The 23,549-nt window shown below is 37.4% G+C and overlaps 1 protein-coding gene across 4 annotated transcripts in view; it reads right to left on the bottom strand.

Annotated features, from left to right (window-relative positions):
- The window catches only part of CAMSAP2 (calmodulin regulated spectrin associated protein family member 2), an 89,598-nt gene extending 66,299 nt beyond the window's left edge, over positions 1 to 23,299 (bottom strand). For all 4 annotated transcript variants that reach the window (XM_068407092.1, XM_068407093.1, XM_068407094.1 and 1 more), the window contains exons 1-2: positions 22,959 to 23,299; positions 10,763 to 11,022 (exon numbers count right to left, since the gene is read on the bottom strand). In XM_068407092.1, the coding sequence (XP_068263193.1) occupies positions 10,763 to 11,022; positions 22,959 to 23,097 (399 nt within the window). In that variant the 5' untranslated portion in view covers positions 23,098 to 23,299. The remainder of the gene's footprint in view (positions 1 to 10,762; positions 11,023 to 22,958) is intronic.
- Between the last annotated feature and the right edge of the window lie 250 nt (positions 23,300 to 23,549).

Below are 23,549 nucleotides of genomic sequence, written 5' to 3'. Positions count from 1 at the left end.
ATAACTGTGTTTAAGTCATTAAGACATCAGATCTTGTTAGAACAAGCAAGGCTGTATTATCCGTCTCCCTCCCCCATAATCAGTACAAGCCAGAAATACCAAGCCACATGCAGCCTGTTACATAAGTTCTCAGTTTCCCCATGTTCTGGGAAAACCAGATAAATTATCCCTTAATGCCTAAAGGCATATGGATATTATTTTGATTTTTTTTGTTGAAAGTACATAGTACTTTAGCAGGATTGGTTTTTTTTCCCCCCCCCAAAGCTTTGACCTGGAAAAACAAGAATTTTCAGGCATATGCGTGTGCTGACTTACAGAAAATACAATTCATGATATTAACTAACAATAAAGAAAGTAAGTACTGGAGCATACCTGGGGACACCATAACACCTTAGAAGACACTGGAGTAATTTGACTGATGCCATTATTGTCTAATTACTATACTAAAACTGACAGCAAGTTCAGTAAGTAAATTAATTGAGTAGGACTTTTAGCATCAGGATTTTCTTCTCTTTAGCAGTTCTTTGCTAGTGTCTATACATATCTCTTTATCAACTCCATCATTAGCATATTATTTTACTTCCCAACCACATAAGCTTTCTCTGTATTTCTTCCTGTTGCTGAAGAAAAACTAAAAGCAAGAGTTTGAATAACCACATTCTTTGCAGGTACATACCTATTAGATACATCTTACCATAAAGAATTCGGCAATACAGAAGTTGAGGCTTCCCTGACAAAATGATATACTGAATCAAGTTAATTTACAGTCTGTCTATGGGCAGTCACACCATTCTTTTTTTAAACCTCACATACACAAAAATGTCTTCACAGGGAACTTCTAAATATCATTAGATAGGTTTGGTTTTGCTTTTGGGAGTAGGGGAGTTAAGAAGAGGGGTAAGGGAAATGGGTGGGGGGGGAAGAGTAAAACCTGTTCAAAATTGTGAACTAAGTTTTCTTTCCCTCAACATTTTTTCCATCCCATTGTTTCCCTTTTATGTATTAGGATGCAACACCACATAGTCCTGTATTTCACTCCAACTGGTTTGTTCCCCCCTTGCCTCCCGCCCCCATCCTAAGCATCAAAGGTGTTAATGTAACACAACACTTCAAAGTGAATTGAGCTCTTTAAAAACACTGGCTGCCTTCACAAAACAATAAAACAGAAACATACCACCCAGATTTACAGAATTCTTCCTATGTAATAGACCAGGAAGCTTTTACAAGTATTTATTCCCTCACAGGATGCTCTTAAGAAGAGAAATCAAGCACAGGGTATTTTCCATCAAAGCACATGTCACTAATATATGGTATATTCAGTTTCAAAATAATCTTAATATGATGGAGAAGAGAGTCAGAAAAAAGTCTGTATTAACCTTTTGCATCAGGGTGGAGAACACCTAAGTAAATTGCTGAATAGCAGACGCAGTCTGAGGTTAGAGAGTATAACCACCTGAACATGAGCATACAATGAATGTCATGCTGCCACAAAAGAGGCAGCTGACATACAGGTGTCTGTCAACTGCAGACTCTAGTTTGCAAAAAATGCACCAGTTGTGTAGTCATGTTGTGCCCTACAAGCCTTGACAAGGTCCCAGTTAGAATCCTGGGTCCAGTTTTCAGTACAACCCGTCAAGAAAGACTGGCACCAAATGAAGGACACTTGGAATGAAGATAAGGTTTGGGAAACAAAGTGTGTGAGAGTCAGTGAAAAGGGGATAAGGTGATACAACTTCTGTAATTAAACCTCTCAACAAATGCTGTTGGTAATACAGATTGCATTTTCTAGCTGTTTTCAACAGCACTTAATTGGTAGCTACTGCAGTAGGTTTGTTGCCTAAATGCCACTGTGCAATTTACTTCAAAGTATATTAGCAACCTTTAATAATAAAACAGATATCTCAATTTCATATTTAAGAAACATAAGTGTCCCTATATAACAAGATTTCATAGTACATGCTATATATGTTTTAATAATTACATCATGTAAAATTAATCTGATCCACCATAACATGCTTACCCAATATCTACATATTCACTCTGCTTTTCTTGTAATTTTTCTTTTTTTTTTTTTTTAAAGCTCATAATAATTTTTAACCTGCCACTTCTTTATCAAACCAAACATTTAAAAAATTTCAATACACACTTCACATTGTATATACTTATTTCATAAATATTGACTGCTAGGTGATCTAAATTGTTTTCCAAACATCCAACTTAAAGCTTATAAAGAGCTCTTGCCATTTCAACTTTTGAGAGATGTCATCAGTCTTGACAACTGACTGATATGGATCTCTAGCTATTGCTAGATGATTATATAAATTGTGATAAAGACAGCTTTTTCCAATCTTCTAAAAATTATTAAGTTGTAGGACCTCTTTCTGACATAGACTTTGCTATTTATCCACTGGTCTTGGATTCACAGTTTGGGAAGGCAAAGAAATACATTACACTGGGAGAAACCCTTCTTAATGACCTTCTGATGGATGGGGGAAAGCTGAAAAACTTTCACATTTATAGTAGACAGTCAATTTGTTAAAGGGCACTATTTCAGTCTGTTTATAACAAATAGTTTAACAAGCTACCAGATAATGTCTTAATACAAGTCTTAAACTGTTTTATTTACAGAGGACCAATTCTATTGGATTTTGCTTTGGGTAATTTGGAGATATATTTCTGAAAGGTAATAAAATTTCCTACTAGTTCTTATGAACCTAATAGTTCATAGAAAACCTACCAGTTCATGTAAGTGACTGAAGTGCACTGCTATCTATTGCATTTCCCTAACTGACAAACAAAAAGACCAGACACACTACAGAAACCTTACAATATTTTGTTCACTCAACTTCAGGAAAAAAATCCCATAGTGTTGTTAAGTTCCGCAGAGTTTCTAAGAACAAGGATTTTAATGTTATGATACATCTACTGTGATGATAGAGTATGTTCTTTGCTGATAAGTGCAGGCAGATGGCCAGGTTTATGTGTGCAGATTAACAAATGCAGATTAGCAGTGTTGTTTTGTACTATATTGGAGCAGCTGCTGCTTTATGGGGAGCACAAACTGTATTCCTTCAGTCAGTGTGGTTTTGTCCCCTTGTTGCCATGTGTATGTACTACACAGAGCTGGCAGGGAAGCTCTCCTTATGTTTACGTGACAGACCCACACCTCCTGCTAAAAGCAGCTCACTATTTTCCATAATAGGAAGAAAGCACTGCTCTTAACCAAGTAACTGCCTGCTACAACCATGCAAGATTTTTAGCTTTCCCCTATCCAGCAGAAGGGTATTAAGAAAGATTTCTCTTAGAATAATTTAAATAAACTAACTGATGAAGAAATACCTTCTAGGTAGTCTGTAAAATAATTCATAGACTCTTCTTTTTCTAAACAGCTTAGTTACTATACTCCAAAATATACTTAACCTAGCAGATGTAAGACTATTCCTAAACATTTATTTAAATAACCTTTTCACATATTTAAAGATACACAAAGAGAGTTCACAGCTGCAAACCAACAGCCAAAAGCTGAACCACACTACTTAACAGTGCTGCTGAAACAGAAGAAAATGTTCTTAAACTGTATTTAACAAAACAGTATTTCTTTAAAGGTCAATGAAAATACTTCCTGACCTGTTTAGAAAGCATTTTCTACATGGTATCTGGCATTCTTCAGAGACTTTAATTCATATCATCTTTCCTTCATAATTGATACCTTCTTTTAACTGTTTTTCCTTGTTGGGCTTCAGGAGTGGGTTTTTTGGGAATGTTTTTCAGTTGGATGTTTTTTTCCCCCCTCCCATTAAACCACCCCCGCCCTCCCTTTTTCATTTTTCCCCCAGGTTAACAGCAGCATAAGAAGGAACACTAAGAATATAATCAGAAGCTCTTTGGTTCAAAAACTTTAGTTTGCTCAAGGCAGAAGAATACCAACTATTTTTTTCAGCACTCCATGTTTCCTAATTAGCAAAGAAGTGAACAAGGCAGACAACAGTCAATAATGATGCACTGCTTTATTTTCTCATGAAAGGCATGAGATTTGACTTCAGGAGGTACTCCCTTCTCTTGAGGCACATATTCACGTTATTTCCCGTCATCATTCCAACAGCAGCAGTTTGGTTTATTTAGTGTATTACGTATCTCGATAGGAAGATGTGGTGCAATATTCTATCCTTATTTTAGTAAAGGATTAAACGTGATTGCCACAATTTCACATTAAAATAAACAGATCGTGTACTGCTATTTCTGAACATTGCCTGCTATGTTCATCTGGTGAAGACAAATATAAGGCCAGTTCTGTATAGATCATGGATTTCATGGCGGTTCTGAGAACACGCTTTCAATGCAATACAAGCAGCACAGTCTAGTCAATAGCTCTGTACAACTGAAATGAATCCTACAAGAGTCATTAAAAAGAACAATCAGATTTTGTTATTTTCCACGCATGGATACAAATCTGAAATGCCAGCTACATTGCTGGAACCCTGAATAAGACCAAAATCCTACATAGATTTTTGTTCTGAAACTAAGGATGCAGAGAAAAAAAAAAAAAAAAAAAAAAAAAAAAAAATCACAAAAACGAAAATTAAAGCTAGAGAAATATAGAAGGCTTTCAGTTTTCTTTTGTGGGGAGAGTTGCAAACATGAAAGCAAGCGGATGGGATCAGTTTTTTAGCACTAGAGTTGCTGGAAAGGACCACTAAAGAATTTCTGCTTTGTATTCTTTACAGACATAACTTCGGTGTCAGTACCTCTTCTACCTTCCACGTTAGTTGCTGCACTTGGTGAACAAGTTGAGCAGACATTCCATGAAAACCTGAGGGATGTTGCAGAGGACTTTGTGGTTAACTAAGTCTTCCACAAATTTCTGATACAGATATCTACGTTATCTTTTGGAGTTAATTCCTACCTTTATTTGCAGACAGTCCTTGTTAAACGGATTTCAAAACTGATACTCTTAAGAATAAATGTCTATTTTCTCCCACAAGAGATCTTTCTAGTAAATAATGGTCCTTTACTGCAATTTTTCTTTTCAGCTGTTTGTAGGCTAAGATACATATGAACAAAGTAAGAACAATCTAATTATGTAATTTTATTTAATCTGCAGTTTCTTTTGACTGGCTCAAGAGAAACACACAAGTGACTCCATTTGACTGCAGCCAAGCTAATAACACACAGTGCAAAAGAATGGCATTAGTAGCAAATAATCAGCCATAGAGCTCAGTTTCAGAAAAGGAGCAGGCCCAGATTAAATGCACTCTTCAGTCCCAGGAAATTAGAAAAAGAAAACAAACCCTAGTATGACTCACACTGATAATCTGTATTTGTTTTGTGCATGCTAAATTCTAGACAAACATACTGTAGAACACACCTCAAGTCACTGCTGCTATTTACATGACAGAAAAAAAAGCATTTTCTACACACAAGACAAACATAACAAAAAACAAGCAGCAGGCAACACAAAATCCCCAGGCTATGAGTCAACATTAGCTGCATGAAAAAAGCTAACAGGACACTAAGTTACAAGTTAAAATGGCAAGAGCAAAATAAACCTTATGAAGACTTATAGCAGTTACCAGGACCAAAGCGTGAACTGGCACCTTGTGCTTGAGGGAGCTTGGTATCCACATTGCTTTACTATGTCAAACAGATGTTCATGCAATGCTGACTAAAGTGAGACGGTGTATCTGACACAAGACGACCAGCAAAAATACTGCATCACTGTTTTCAAGCAAACGAGAACCTTAAAAGGAATGTATGTGAAGAGTCTAAAACCCACCATCTGCAGCAGAAATAGTGCAAAAAACATGGAACATCTAAAGATTACATTGTCTCAGCCGAAAACCACAACTGACTGGTTCTATGCAGCACATGAGACTCAGACTAAACTCAGGTTCTGTTTCACCACTGTATTTGCTTATTATTTTAATCATCTGTGAAACATACTCTATGTAAGATGCTTAAATATCACAAGTCAGTTAATATTAGAATCTGGTGTTTTAACTAACAAATTACGGTATCTATGGGCAAAAGTCAAGTAACAGCAAATTCTTTTTACGTGTCCTCATCGACAAGTAATTCACAATAGCACAGGAATGGAAACTTGTTACATCATGCCTAAAACCAGAAAAAAAATTCTGCAGGGCAGAAGCCACATCTTATTTCTTTGTTCTATGAAGTGTTTAGTACACTTTTTGTTGCCTTACAGAGTTAAAGGAATTCTACAGCATGAAAATGCAGAGGCTGCAGCATGTAGCTGCAAGCTAACTGGGTGAGCTGCTGGAGTCCTTCATCAAGGATAAATACTCCTCTGATGAGGAGGACCGTCACCTCAAATGAATGCAGTCTGCCAGAAAGACCAAAAATCTGGATTGCACGATGAGTTAACCACTTACTCTCTGCTATCTTACCCAGAAAGAGATGCAGATTCTGGCTATGGGTGCAAAACCAGCACCACCAATCCCCCCTTCCTTCCACAGAAGTTTTGCTGGCTATGACTAACTTAGCAACGAGTACTGCACAACGGAAAAGCAAAACTGGTGCAAAGGTCCCAGAAATTGCCTCTACTCCCTTCTCAGGGGCTTCACTTCAACCAGCTCTACTCTAGTCTTGTGAAATGAGTACCCCTTGGCAGGTGGGCTACTGTAGGTGTGATCCTAGAGCCCATCTTCCTGTTAGGCTGCTGAAACAAATTGAGTTCGTGCTCCCCGAGAAGACTCCACAGTGCAAACCAGAAATGCAGTTAACTGGGAGAAACATGGAAATCTGCCTCAAAAGCGCGTTCCTGATCGCTACTAAAAAGCTGATACAGGCACACCTAGTTATACCTCAGTTTTAGTCCAGATTCACAAACTGCTACAGAGAGAATTATTGCCAGACTTCCTCACAGAAGACATCTTCAAGGAAGAAGGCAATTTGCAGCTAAATGGATAAACAATTTGGATGATAGCACACTACTTTTTATATTAAAAACCCATACACATTAATTACATCTCAGAATTAAGGAGGTAACAATTTTTAATCCTACCAGCTATTATGGACTTATTGCTGGGGTTTTGCTGAAGCCTCTCACTCCCTTCACATCTTGGCTGACAATTTTGGAAGTATACGAAGGATTTAAGTATTTCCTGATTACTGATATACTTTTCAAAAATAATTACACATGGGTGTAATTTTAAGGTAGCTGCTCAGCTGGTTCACATTTTCTGCAACAGTGTTTTTCCAAATTAGAGTTCGATCTTACACAAAAGTTACGCTTTTTGATTGCATTATCCTTAGTGTGGTTTTTATATTTTTCCATATGAAGAATACAAAGAAACATTTGACAGTATGCCATATTTTCCTGGAGACAGTACTTATATACAAGGTATTCACTAACCTTTTTCTAGTTGCTAAATTTTATTTAAAAACTAAATATATAAAACTGTCTTTTTTTTTTCAGAAACCTTGCAAGATAGTAATTTTCTTTTGTAAGTCAGATGAAAATGCTCTATCAATATAAAACAATAAGGGCAGGAAAATAGATTTTTGGCACAAATCTAGTAATAGTCTGTAACATTACTGTATCTGTACACCCCCCAACATATACTGGTTTTAAACAGCTAATTAAGATTTGACATTATTACCCCTCAAGCTTGAAATTTAGTTGGTCTTGGCCATGCCACATTAGGGACAGAGACTGGGCAGTACAGAAGTCCACAGCTCAGGTAATTACACAACTTCAGTTTCCCTGCAGAGCATCAAGCAGCAGAGAACTAAGATTCCGATTCTTTATTCCTTTCCCCAGATGGCAGAAGTGCATTGCAGTGACTTGGGGGATGGAAAGCATTTCTTAATTCCTCACTGAATCAGTTTATTCTTCCCTCTACTTGAGGCAAACTGAAGGAGATTATCAGCATATGAATACAAAATAGCCAGCCTGATTAAATATCCAAATTCTGGTATAACGATCGGGCTTGTCAAATACATTATTCAGTTGATATAAATAATTGGCATAATGCAGAAACTTGTCTAAAAGTCTCTTCTAGTTCATTCTATAAGAACAGATACATATGGTTTTTAAACATAAAGAGATCAAATATGTATATGAGAAAAAATATGAAAAAAATCCAAATTGCCTCCATCTTGTGTACCTGACACATGTTTGAGAGCTTAAGTCAGTTTGGCTCATGAAATAAATGTGCAATTTAAAAGAGATTAACTTACATATTTTCATGTTGGTTTATCTTGACTTGAACAGTGATCTATGCATATTATATCTGGAAGCATTAAAACAAAATTATTGCGTAATTATCAGGACCATGCTGAATTCTTAAGCTATCTCTGATTTCTATAGCCTGTCAAATCTCACATATGATTTCCATATGGAAGTGCCTGCTTAAGACAGATTTTTTTTTTTTTTAAATGCAATTGGAACTTGCCAACTGAAAGAAGTAGCTTTGCTCATATTTTTGCAACTTAAACTTTTTAAGCATCAGGAAATTCCTTTTGTACTCCTGAAGTATAATTTTCAGGAGAAAAATACTCTGTTTCTTGGTTCAACACTGTTTCAGTTCCAAGGTCTAGATTACTTCTGCACTGTTTAGAGTCTTGACCATATGAACTTCAACCTGGAGAGTAATAACATGGTATTTGGTTCTTCTGCTCTCCTACCAAAAATAAAGGCAACAGGATGATCCTATCAAGTAAGAAGATTTATTGAAAATAAACATATCATTAAGTTTTAATAGCTTGCAATACATGGAGAACAGAAATAGAGGCACCACTGAACAGTTCTGTAGTGTTAACACAAGATGAAACCTCTCAGGAACAGTTTCAATTACAAGTTTTTAAATCAGAACAAGCCTAAAGAATAACCTAGCTTTCAGGAAAACAAATATAAGGCATGTGAACAAACCAAACAAAAGAAAGACTAAAACAAACCAGACTCCACATGGACTTTCCCTACCCCTAACACAGGGGAGGCTTTAACAGAAGCCTTTGCTCCTGTGTGTTAATTTCCTAAGTGCCTCTTTCCTAATCCCATTCCACTGGAGGAAACTAATTTTTATATATACGTACACATATCTATGTATATACAGATACACATACAAACACAAAAATTTGCAGCTTCTCAAATTAGATACTAATGCAGCCAAGTCAGTCATAACTAACAAGGAAACTACCATCTATCCTGATCTCAGTGCATAAAGAAACACATCCATTTCCTAGACTAATACGTACGGTGCTTCCTAGAAAAAGGTTCAGTTATAGCTATCTAAGCAACAGAGAAGGCCAAAATTTGACATGCCTGCTTTATTAAGTAGTCACACGTGAAGTAAATCAACAATTAATCACCACAGCCATCACTGCTATAAACATACAGTACAAGGACTTCCACGTCTGTTGACCGCAGGTACACACATTATAAGGCACAAGTAAAATTAAAACATCCCATACTCAAATCTCTCTCCGTAGTTTCATGTTAGAACTACCCCTTTTCAGCTATAGAAAGGCAGTACATCTGAGCAGATAACAATAAATGTCCTCTAACAAACACCAACATCTTTCACCTATACTCACACAGCAGATGAATATCAGCAAATACTCCCCAAGCTTCTCACCACCAGCTTTCGCTTATACCAAAAAATAGATTCTATATAGATTCCACCATCAAGATATACACTGACGAAGACATGCTAATAATGTGGTCATTCTCCTTTAGGGTAAATTGATTTAACATGCGATATTCTATAAATTCCGTATGGGGAAGACAGGCTAGCAAATAGAAGGACTACCATACTATTTTCTATTAAATTACTCAAAATTAGATTGAGCATAGGTTTAACACAATCTGGTCTACCAGAGGAACGTATGAATTAATTACACATGCAAACTTTCTGAGCATTCCATCCTCTAAAACAGGATATACATCTTACTTTGTAAGACTTGTAGAAACTGTGACACATGGACCACTAGGAAAAGATACTGGAAGACATCATGGGGATAATTTCAAGACTCTGTCAATAGTGCAACAGCCAGATTGGAAATTCTCTGCCAACTTTCCTAATTATATAATAAGCAAAAAGGTTGAGACTTCCCAATTAAAATGTAGCATTGCTGCTAGGAACTTGCACAGGGACATGAGCATGGCATGGCAAATTAAAACTCCTGGGCATAAAATATTAGTATTGAGACTACAGTTTCACAGCCATTTCCTTGGTAGCAATTGTTTTAGACACGGCTGCCCTTCTGCCCAAGCCACTCTGGTCTTCCCTCTCATTGTCACAGCCCAGCTGCTTGTGAACTAACTCAGCAGCATCAGTACGCTCATCTGGTTTTGAATGTTATTAGGTTGAATTGCCTATGTCATCAAAACCTTTTTTTTTTTTTTTAAACTTTTAATCACAGATTCCTATAAGGAGGGAGAAAAACCCAACCTATTTTCAAACCACTTTTCCAACACAAAAACATTCACTGTCAGTCAGTGCTGCAAAACTGAAATCGAAGCGATCATATTGTCACTGCTATATTTAAAAAGGTAACACTTTTACTAAGTAGAATGATAGGTGTTTTCAAGCATTAGTACACAGGAAATACACCTGCGCTGACAGCTATAAAGAGACAGAAAAAACAAACCAAAACAATCATAAGTCTCCCAGTAATGAATCACATTTAACTCTTGAGAAAAACACTTCAACATAATGATGCATGTTAAAAGATAAATATGTAGTCATTGGAGTACAGAGAAGAATAGAAGAAATACAACATACAAGCTTTAAACACTCACCATCTGAATTGGTTTTTTATGAAGATCTCGTTCAGTCACCAACTTTTCTTGGTCAGTGACATAGAGGCCTTTTTGTGCCAGGGCTTGTATAACAGCATCATGACCTAGAAGTGGTTTTGCAGCATCACTCTTAAGAATAAGGCTCCCAGCACGACAGTAGAGTTCTGCGGACAGCAGCAAGTTAACAACAGGTGGTTTAATGTGCTCCTGGTCATACTGGTCTGTGTAAAATGGTTCTCGTAGTTCTTCTGGAACATTTTCTACAAAGATGAAAAAAAAAAAAAAAAGCATTAGTCAGTATCGGAAAGGACAGATATAGTATAAGGGGTTTTTTTATATGTATGAATGCAAAATTACGTTAAAGAAAGCATATTCAAGGGAAGGACAGGGTCTTTACCAGTCATCATGACATAAAACACTGGGGAAAATTGCATACAAAGGTAACATTTGAACTATAAATAGAAACTTAAGAAAAGTTCAGAGAGAGTTCCACACTGCAAAGGCCACACCAGAAGGTCAACCTGCAGTTTACAGCATCATTACTTTACAATTTCTTGGCTTCTCCAAATACATGCCCAAACATTCTCATTTCCTTTGGTATAACATTATACCCATTTAAACACAAAACTCTGTCTCTATTACAATAATAAAATGGAAATGGAACATTATACTTTCGCACAGAATAATTTGAGACGAAAAGGGAAACTTCCACTTAGCAGCCTTCTAGGTTTCACATATGCAAGAGAAATTTGATTACTATACTGCCTATTTCAGAGGTCATGCATCACAGAATGATGACTATCCAGCAGCTGAGCATAAATACATAGACGTTTTACTGGAATTAAAAGAATGGAAAAGGAGGAAAAAAATATTACCGATTTCCTTCTGACAAGATACCGAATTCTCATTTGCCTATTTGTATTACTGAGTTCCCTTAGAATTGTGCCTTTCCTCCTTTTCCAATGAACTGGCTTAGCACCCACAGAAAGCTATGCAAGATTCTGTCAAGTTTATGGTGAGATTTTAACCCCAAAATTAGTATTCCAAGACAATCTAAGAGTTTTCCCAAATACTTTACACAACCTAATACAGGCAGACTATACTTAATTGCCTACCACAAAAGTAATAGTTATAAATTATTTAACTATGGTACTAGATCAAATAAAGTTATATCACCAGTGAAGTGGAAAATAACTTAGACATAGTTTCAGACTTTATTTCTAGACATATGCATTGCAAGATGCTCCATTTTCCCCACGTAAGAATTTCACTCTCCATTGTTGTAAAATTGGTTAAGCCAACAGCATTTACAGGATAAAGAGCATGTGATTCTTTTCCTGAGCCCAAATGGAAAAGCCTATTTAATTGCTACAAGGAAAAAAAGGGCATAGGAAAACAGTGATGCAACTCTAGGTTCCTATCCTCTTTGCCTTCAGCTGGATGGATGTCTAAACAGACAAGGTTTGAAGCAAAGGGTGGAGTAAACAGCCCAATATAGGTGGAGCAGGAGCCAGAGAAAAACAGAACATGCCATCACAAGATAATGACAGATTATCTTCTTCCTCATACATATTCTCTTGCAGTTCATGTGCTTCCATTGTGGTTTTGGAAGAAGAGCTAGCTGCCTTCTAGCTGCGAGAGGAGAAGCTATGCATTATGGAACACAAAAAGGGAAAGAAATATTAACACATACTTTCTTAAATGTCAAAAGGATGGTAAAAATGGATAAGATATAGCTTCTTATTTGCCAATTCAGAGTATCTAGGGGAAGAGAGGTATAGTTTATAATTTGCTTAAATCAGGAGCCTAAATTTAGCTGGAAAGCTGACAGCTCTGCTTCAGAATACAGATCAAAATACACTGTCAGCAAAACTAATTTGCCCTTTAAAATACAAGCCTAATGCCTAACAACATTACTTTTTTTACAAAATAATAATAAAACTACTAAGAAAAAAAATCTACCAATGTCAGGCAATGATATTGCAATCTTCTCTTGCCACTTCCCAGCCTCACTTACTGACTCTATAGGACCTACAGTCATGCAATACTATAAAAAGCACATATAATTAAGGAACTCTATGAGCTGCTATGTACCTGCTTCCCTAGGTATTATTTCCATCTATCTCAATTCTACCTGTCCTTCTTTCTTTTCCCTGTTTGTCTATACGTTGTCTATTTAAATATTAAGCTCATTATTTCTGAAGTCCCTCATGATCCACCTCTACCTCGGTATCAGGAGCTCAATCCTCATCATGACTTTATCCTCTGTAATTCCAAACACCAACATTTAAAGCATCTTCATGCTATTTCCTCGAGCTAGAGAGCATCAGAAAACATTTTTTGTAAATATCTCATAATGCACAGGCAGCAGATTTTGCTTTTTTTGCAAACAAAACACACACCCTTTTTGAATCATATGGGAAATTAGACCGGGCGGTGGGCAACAGGGAGTTAAGAGCTAAAGACATTTGTAATTTCTTAGAAGACCTAAAAAAGCCTCATTTCCATATGAAAAAATACCTCTTGAGGCAGGAGCAGTTACCTATGCATAAACAGAAGTCACATACTCTTGTGTTTTAGATTCACTGAAGGCAATGAGAGATTTGAGCCAGAAGAGAAAGCCAAAGATGGGAAATGACAAACCCTTCACCTGTTCATGAGTAATTTCACTGAAACAGACCCTAAAGTGACCAGATAAGATGCAATAAATGCATTATCATGGAAGAATGATATCCACTACTGGAGCTGAGTAATAAAAATCTCAATACACTAAAAAAATAAAGATGATAACTATGAAAGGCAAACAGAATTATTTATAAAGGATATTTCTGCTTCTGAAAAATACAGCAAAAGACAAAATAAGATGTATGCCATTTCTTTTACTTCATTGGTGTTCACAAAAATAAATCTCGAAGAGAAACTTAGTGCTGTTCATAAAAATAAAACCAGAAAAGAAATTTATTAGAGAAATAGAATACAGAAAAAAGGGGCTAGGAAGAAAAAACTATTGACTACAGACATATTCTGAATTTATAAAAGCAAAACACATGAAAGCATACAAATAAGGAATCCCTGCTGCAACAAGATCAGAAATCTTCACAAACGTTCCCCTCAGAGTTCCCTTCACACAGACAGAAACACTTGCACTTTTCCCCATTTATAACACGTATCAAACTGTTTGATATCAGAATAGATCTTGGTAGAAGATTCACACTGTGTTCTCATTTTTTGTTACAGTTTAAAAAAAAAAAGGCGCAGCAGCTAGACATAGAGGAAACTCTTCCTGTTACTGATCTCAAAGTAACAGCCCTTCCAGAATCAGCACGCGTTGCCTCTGCAGTCCTGTGGACGGGAATTTCAAGGCTACATCCAGGTCTCAGCGATTACCAGAACAACCAACAGGGTCAAAAACCTTTATTAACAATTTTGGCAGGATCGGAGATTGTTAAATGGCTCTGTTAAGCAGAGAAGAATCTTAACACTAATTCCCAATACGTGCATTTTGCCAGTCCCTTTCTTTGCCCTGCTGACAAGAATCTTTCAAGATTAAAATCTGAAGTAAATGAACAGTTTTAAAATAAATACCTTGTTGCACATACTGCCATAAAGTACCATTTGACCTTGAAATTTGTAGCGAATGTCAGAGATATATTGGGGACATTTGAGTTTGGCACATAAGTATGGATGAGACCAAGGGAACCGCGTGCGTTTCTGCCACAGAGGCGGTGGGAGGATCTAACCACACTCTTCAGCACCCAATGGGCAGGTTTCAGAAACAGGGATTTGAACTGCACAGTGAAGTGACAAAAGGCAGCGGTCGTGAGCTTCTGCAAGGGAAATTTCAACTGGAGACAAGTAAAAAAATTCTTCACAGCAAGAGCAGCAGCGCACAGGCACAGGTTGCCTGGGACCCAGCTGTGGAATCACCATCCACGGGGACTTTCAAAGCTTCAGTGGACAACACTCCGACAAACCTCTTCTAACTTTGAAGCCAGCTCTTCTTGGAGCAGGAGGTTAAACTAGATCATCTCCAGAGAATGCTTTCACCCTGTTTTTTTTTTTTCCTAAAATCATCAACAGGACCACAGGTTCAATTTTGGAAATCTTTTCTTGATATGTTTTTTTTTTAAAAAAAAAATATTTTGTAAATATTGAACTGTGAAGCGAATAAACAAAGCTAAGGTACAAGTTCAACACAGAGAAAAGAACAAAAAGGAAATACCCCATTAGCCCAAAACAATAATGTAAATTTAACAATCAGGCTAACTTTAAAACAGTATTCAACATATCTTCAGGTAATTTTTCCATAAATTATAATGGACTCAAAGTCCTGCAGATGCTCTCTTTAGAGAAGAAGAAAAAAAAAAAATGAAAGGACTTATTCCAAGCTTTAAAGAAAGTAAGGGATTATTATTTCTCCCCACCACGAGACAGAATTGTAACTTAACCTTCCATTTAAACAGACCATTTTAAAGAGAAGGAATCATCAAAAAATAATTCTTGGCTACCACCCCTGAATTTACCTTTAAAAGCTGTTTTATAAACAAAACACTCTGCTCAGGTAAGTGTGAATTAGTCCTTGGAGGATGGTACGAATTCCTCCTTTGGAAAAAATTACTGGTATTAATGTGAAAAGTCTACACTTTCTTTAAAAACAAACTGGTTTTTTGTAAAGTTTCCAGACTTCCACACAGATGAATACAGTCCTTTCAGTTACATGACTATTGAGTTTTTCAAGTTTAGAAGAGTGAAAAATTCCAGATTTATGAATGTTCACCTTAAGGAAGTCCAAAAGCTTAGAAGTCTTTGTCAACAAGGTCTCTTTTTTTTACTTCTGAGGATAATAGAAACAAGTTAAAATATTTCCCCATGGGCTTTCTAATTAAAATATACATAATTCTTGGGAGCCACAAGGCCACATTAAGCCTCAGCCTAAAAAACATCCATCTCTGCAGGTTACTGATGTCAATCAACAAAGACATTGAGAAAAAAACCTATTTGTAGAAGAATTTTGAGATTTAATACAGAATTATTTCATGAAAATTCTGACTAATACCTTTAGCCACTTCCTAGTGCAAACCAGTAGATGAATTTATGCCAAATCTTAATGGACTCAATTACTTGACAGTTTTCTGCAGGACAGCAAAGGTATGCTTTTGCCATAAGGTAACAGTGTTAAGCTACTTCATTCACGCTCCCACTTGCCAAGAAGGATTTTCGTGCCACGTTTGCCATTTGGGCACAATGCGCAGAGCTTGCATGGAAGTCAAGAGTCCAAGGACTGAGAACAGGTCAGAGAAATGAGAGTTATATTATTTTGCTTTTGATTAATTTTTGTAGTTGTCTTGGTAGAAGAGGGATACATTTCAGTTTGCTGGTTTATTTTGGAAACACCCTCCGGGGCTCTGATGAGTACTCCAGTTCTAAGATTTACAGCAGGTTAGTAATCCATGGGTCAAACTGATGCTACTGAAAAAAGAAGAACCATGAAACCAGACTTTTAATCAGGAAACAGAAAACAAAATGAGACAGTTGATATTAAAAAAGAATTTTTACTTTTTGGTTTGTTGAATCAGTCTGTCACTTAAATTGTTCTTGCTTAGCAGGCAGTAGGTGTACTTCTGCCTAGGGGCAAGTATCTAAAAGGTCAACCTCTATAAATTTAAGGCAGATTGAATTTCAGTATCGTAACTTTTAACTTTGCCCACCTAACTAAACTGAACTTGAGAGATTCTTGGATTTACCATCACAGAAGTACTAGGAATAAACATACCCTGCCCCCCCCCCACCTCCAGATGCCACAAAAATAAACCACTATGCACTGCTCTGACAGCAGTTCTGCACTTATAAGGAATTCCTTATTAAAAAAACAACATGCAAAAAAAACCCCAAAACCCCAAAACATCCAAGTAAAAACATGCACAGGCTCTACCTTCATAGCCCACCCAGACTTCAGTTATTTTTTGAACACTGAGAATCACATAAGAAATGTTCTACTGGGTCACACTGTCTATCCCATCCAATATTCTGTCTTCACTAGCACAACAGGAAGCGCTACTCGCAAAGCTTACAGAACTTGTCTGGTAGGGGCATTTCCTATTAACATGGGGAAACTGAACATCTACTTTACTAAAACCTGTGTATTGATGCAGGTTTTGATAAACAAAAGAATAACTTAGAATTAACTCTGGCAATAAAGGGATCAATTCCTATTAGCATAAATGCCTTCAGAACTTATTTTTGGGAAAGGTAAGATATGAAAAATATGAAGATAATAGTATAGTTATAATCCCATTGCACTCAGCTAGCACCCTGATGACTGTTATAGTCAAGGTATGATTTAAATAGCCTATGAAATAGAGCCAATGATTGTTTCAGAAATTTAGAGATAAACATTTATTTCTTGAACTACTGTAAGACTTTAATAAACCAAAGAAAACTTTTTGCCAGCCATAACTAGACAGACACGAGCTGACACATCTACGGTGTCTGGCGTACAGGTTCTTGTAGTTTAAGACTGCTTCTAATTGCAAAAAAGAAAACACGCAGGAAACAACTAGATCTATACAACTCTTACACTAGGCAAATAGTTTTCAAATACTACATTCTAACTCCATAGCAAAAAGGTTTATTACTACCACCTGATCCAGTAATAATGTATTGCCCAAGGGAAAAAAAAAAAAAAGACAGTGTGCGGGGCGGGGGGGGGGAAAGAACTCACTCTCTTTTTCTTGCAGAGTCTTGAAGGTTTTTCACTCCCAGCCCCATTTGCCAGAATGATCAGCAAAAACATTCATTCAGAGCCCTGGGTTTACCAAAGCAAGTAGTTAAAAGTTATTAATTTCAGGAGTGGAATTGTATGCAGTTTTATCATTAAAATCCACCAGATAGCTGTAGAAATGAAATTACATAACATCTCATATCAGAAAGGAGGTACGTTCCTGATTAACAGCATACAAATACTCTACAAGTTCAAATGAGAGCCACCTTTAAACATGGAGTCACTAAAGTAACCCAACAGATCACCCTAAATCATGGGGGACGGAAGTTAAAATATATCTGCAGTAGTAACTGCAATGATGGTCAAAAAATATAAAAGAGAAACCAGGTATAGGTAGAAGAAATATATTTCATCTCATCACCTGACATAGGTGAGCATTTGGCTACAGTCTCTTCACCAGATCTATTACATTCTGCAGACAGGCACTTCAGTTGTAAAGACAAACAGGCTCAGAGGAGGCTTAATGGCATGATGTCATTGAAAGAACAGATTACCATCTACCCCAGCTGAGCTCTATCATGTAGTAAGAACCCTGACAACTGCTAACTTACTAATTCACCTTCACATAGTTTTGTACATGCAGTCTACAACCTCAGACGACTATGCCAAACCTAACAGAAGCTCAAATAATTTATTTACTTTAAGGAAAAAAAAAATATATACAGTCAAACCATGTTTTAAACGTGTTCTACAGAAAGGATTGATACGATCAACTTCTCAGTAGATGATTAGTCCAAGCAACTGATTTTAGCAGGATTGACCAAAGTATCAATTTGTCAGCAACTATTGTAGAGAGGTGATGGAAAGAAATCTATTAAAAAAAAAAAATTTCCTCACAAGAATCTCAAACATTTGCTTTTATACTCCAGACTCCTGTGCAAGTTTTTGCTAGCTGCCATACCGACTACAAGTACAGAAATTACGTCTGCTAGGAAAAGATTAAAAGATATTCTGGCCTGCAACACCCAACATAACAGATGAGAGGATTTACTTAAAACTTGTTTCTGTCAAATACACAATGTTCATTTCATCTCTTCATGGTTCTACTGGCAACATCTGCGAACAGCAGTAAGTAGCTGCACATGAATTCTGAAAATATTAATCATCAGGAGAAAGCTATTTTTAAGTTTCTCCGGTAATGTTTAGTTACAGATGATGCAATTTGTAATCTATTGCTTCAGACACCTATAAAGGATACATTTAATGTTAAAAGGTGGATAGACTATTTTGTTTTGACTGCAGAAAACACAACAATGTTTAGGACAAGCACTGACTTGTGGAGCTTTTATTTAGTTTTTAGTTTATTCCTGTCAAAAAAAGACCTTATGTTAAACCAGTGAAATTTATTACTGTAGCAGGATAATACGTTGCATGTATTGTAGAACAGCAACAGATTTAACTTGACTTTAAAATTGTTCCCATAATTTTCTGAGAATCATACATGTCAGAGATAGTCTTCACTTAGCAACCAAAATTTAGATGCAAAGCTGTTTGAAAAACAATTTTCCAAGAATACTCAGAGGTCCCCTATCAAATGGGAAGAACACGTACTTCAAGGTTCAAGAATTAGCATTTTTATTCATACTAGCTGAGGTTCCAGAGAAGCAATTCCAAGCTACAAAGGGATTTAAAGCATTTTGGAGGACAAAATTATAATTCAATATGATTTTGATAAGTGGAAGAAGCAGTTTGAAAATAGGATGCAGTTATATAAGTATAGCTGCAAAGCAGGAACGTACAACTGTACAATTACAAGATGGGAACAACTGAGTAGGCAGCAGTTCTGCAGAGAAAGATATGGAGCTACAGTGAATCACAGACTGAATGAGTCAACAATTCTAGGCTGATGCAAAAATGGCAAACACCATATTCTAGTGAATAAATGAGAGTATTATAAGTCGGAAAGATTAAGTAATTTTTCAAATCTACCCTGTACTGGTAAGGGTTTAGTGGACCATTAGATCTAGATTTAAGTACAGAATTAATGCAAAACTGACCACAGAAAAAATAAAGGGGAAAAAAACCCCACACCGAAACACGCACTCCAAAAAAGCTTGACTTACAAAAATGAAGCTGCAAAAAAGTCTGTTTTGTCTAAACAGCAGAACAGAGAGGAGACACTGTTTTTATCAGGCGGAAGGTGTTATGAAGAGGTAAGGCACCTACCATTCTCACATGCACTGGGAACAGGACAAGTAATAGGTTCACAGTGTTGCAAAAGACATCAAGATTATTACGTTGTTCTAACATGTAGAGCTAAATAAGGATTCAAATTGACTAGCAGACATACCGTGGAATCTCTATAATTACAGATTTTCAAAAAACAGGCTAAACAAACATCTGTCAGGAATGATATTTAGCTCAGCCTGTCTTTATGATGGCAGATGGATAACAAATTTTCCAGCCACGTTTTCTATGGCTATAGTAGAGTGAGAATACAAAAACTTCACACTTCAAAATAATGAAATCCACCTCTGTTGTTTTAGAAATAAAAAGGACACAGAGTAACACAACATCAAGACCTTTTTTAAATCATCCCTATGAAGTAGGTCCCGTTATACTTTTAAGTCAAACCATGTAATATCCATACAGTTCAACCACTTCTTTGGAAAGCAGTTTTTCTATACTGAAATGGTTAGCTCCCAGCATTGGGAATTAATGCTGAAATTTAGTGTTTGTACATTTAATTTCTAAGGTCAAACATTCCCACTTTCATACTTCACACTTTTTGTTAATTTTTCCCCCTTTCAGTTACTGTAAGTTGTGTCACTTAAATAATTTGGTTATCACAAAACATTTAACCCAATCTGTTCTAACACTGATACATTTTCTTGCAGGAAAACATCAAGGCACAAAATCTTACACTCCCTCCACGCTTAAATATGAATGTTGTCTTCAACTAGTATTTCTTAAAAAACTCTTCATACAAGCTGCCTTCAACATGACTGTTAGTATACTTTTACTCTCATGAGATGCCTTACTAATAAGACAACTTACTTTGACTTGCCTGTGTTGTGGGCCAGACTCTATTCTTGCAGCTTCACTGAGGACAACAGCAATATACAATTGGTCTCTCAGTTTTCGGATGCAGATATCAATCATCAAACACCAAAAGCCACTACTAAATGTCAATGAACACTACCTATTTCAAAGTCTTTTTTCAAGAGAGAATTCTCTTCACAACACTAGCCGAGCCATATCCACGATTTTGATTGTATTAAAATGTTTTTAAGAAAGTGAAATACATCCACTGAAAGATGTGCCCATTTGATATACAACGATTTTGATTTCTTCCATCGATACATGATTACAACAACTTACGCTTTTCATTAATCAAAATGAATGGCATAAATTTATTTCAGAGAGGGTGGGGAAAAATCCTTCACTTCCCCTGCCCACTTAAGGAATTCCAACATTTCAGGGATAAAAAAAGAAATAAAATGTGGCATCCATAAGCACATTAATCATCCTTTGTAATTCCTTTGTACAAATGCATATAGCAATAGGTAGAAAACATGACTGCAGTTGTGATCTACTCCAAAGAACCAAACAAATAATTTAACAAACCCAAACTTCCTTCCTTCTTGGAAAAGGTGAAGGTCAGTTCTTCTGTTTTGCTCCAAGTACAAAGGAAGCATTTGTATTGCAGACATGCAAGTCCTGTATACTGTTTTTCCCTACTTCAGCTACAAACTCTTCTTGAGGCTACTAGTGATAATAACCTAGTGGAAGAACTGTGAGATCAGAAACAGTACAACTGTGCATGCTTACCTCTCTTCCTACTATTACATTATGGCAGTATTTAGAGGGCAGATAGACCTATTACCTTCTCTAATCACGATTTCATTTGTGCATCTCAGAACAACCACAGTATCATACTTGGCTTGGGATCACATTTTCTATAGAAGTAGCAGAAAAAGTACCCCTGCATGCTGCTTTACACACTCCAATAGAAACTCAACCAATATAAACCAAGACATTTCAACCACAGGCTAAGAATTTGTCAAACTCCAGTAGAAAAAGGTTTTCAGGTTAGAATCCTGGGTTATGTAATTGCACAAGCACTGTACGCCCAGAATCCCATGAGTAGAGCCTATAGAACCAAGCTACCTGAAAAGATAACACTCTCTAAATAACGTTGAATCAAGTACTTGCAAGAATTTCCACTACTACTATTTTACCTCTCATGTCTGTATAGCTATAAAGCCATATATAAAATATTATATACTTGCCCAGATTTCACAAAGGAAAGTAAGCAGAGTTCATCGACAAATCTTTATACAGAAACAGTATTTTGATCTTTTTTTCTTTCTGTAGTGATGAACATGCACTTTATTTCAGTAGCTACTGACCTTACTGAAATTTCACTAGTTCAGCCACTTTTGAAAGTAGCTTTTCGGAAGCACCACGTCAAATATTATCAGTTGCCAGGGGCACCATAAAGGTACACCTTTAACCCTGTTCAAACACATAACAATGCTCTGGTCCTAAATGCAAAAGGTACAAAATTCCAGAAGGAGCAACCTTTTCCTGTTATTCTACAAAGAATATGGGTAAAAACATTGACTGTTAATATCTAACTCACCTTTCAAAGAAAAACCCTACTTTTAATCCACAGAAAATTAAGTGATTAATATAGTACAGATATATTTAAAAAATCCCAGCTTGGTAAATTTTCAAAACACTTCCCTCAGAAGACCTCTATAAGTCTGGTATTCTTCAAGGCCAAACAATATTTCAGGCATAGAATAATAGGTCTGGTATTCCTCAAGGCCCAGGTTTTCAAAGAGCAGTAATAGCTTTCAGAAGCATTACAATCAATTCCATTTACGCTTAAAGACAGGGAGAGCCTTCTGTGTTGTGCGGGCCAAAACCTGGCATCAAATACTGTTTTTCCCGAAACCCTTCTTAGTGCTTAACCACTCAAATGGCTACGGGCTACTGTCACACATGTCAAAACTAACAGCGCACATCCATTTCCATTGCTAGCCCCCAGTCCAGCTCTTAAACAACGTTAGGGAAATTTTCGAAACAACAGACAAACATGGATTGCTGGCGCTTTTTCGCATTCTAGAAATGTGACCCAAGGAATAAATAAAACACAATTTAGAGAGTTCGATTCCTCACATAAAATTGTATTAGCTCCATACACAAAAATTACTCACTAATGTAAACAGTAGTACTACTACAAAAGATTACAGGTAATTAAAGAGAAACAAAAGAAAAACAAAAAAAACCACAAGGTGTAAGGGCAACCTAAAGATGAGGGAACAGACCAAAACCATTTCCTAGGCACCTCCCACCCCGCCCCCCACAGCTTCCCGGCTCCTCAGGGAAGGGCTCGCACGTCTTCAGGAGCGAAGCAACCGAGCAGGAACCAGCATCAAAGAAAGGGAAGAAGAAGACGCCACCTACCTGTCCCAAAGGCTTTGGCCACCAGCCAGGCGAGATTACAGGCGATTTTCGCTCGGGAGAAGTCATAATGGTCAAAGGGTTTGATGGCAGGAACAATGAAAGTCTTCCTCATCTCCTTGGCGTCTGCGGCATCCCCCATCTTCTCACAGGACCCCTGGCAATTCGGAACTTACATGGTTCTTCCTCCTCCTCCTCCCGCGGCCGGGAGAGACGTCTGTAAATGCGCCGACAGCAGCTGAGGGCAGCGCTGAACCCAGCTGTCCGTAAAGGGCTAACACCGCCTCCCGCCTTCCTCCGCACAGGAATGTGGCAGAGCCCGAGTGTCCTCTTCTTCCTCCTCCTCCTCCTCCTCCTCGCTCTTTGTCTCAATTCACTCACGCCGCCGGCCCCCACCCTCCGAAAAACGGCCCCCGGCGGCCCCAGCCCCCCCTTCCCCGGGGAGACGCTCCAGCCAGGGCTGGGCGCCCAAAGCCGCCAGCCCCCTCGGCCCGGGGCGGGAGCCCGCCGGCAAGGCCCCCGCAGCCGCAGCAGGCCGGGACGCGGCCTTTCCCGGCCCCGCGGAGGCGCCGAGATGTCAAAACGCCGGGGACC

Source organism: Nyctibius grandis, chromosome 8 (assembly GCF_013368605.1).
Source record: "Nyctibius grandis isolate bNycGra1 chromosome 8, bNycGra1.pri, whole genome shotgun sequence".
In the NCBI taxonomy this organism is placed as follows: Eukaryota; Metazoa; Chordata; class Aves; order Nyctibiiformes; family Nyctibiidae; genus Nyctibius; species Nyctibius grandis.
This window is presented reverse-complemented; position numbering and strand designations above follow the sequence as displayed.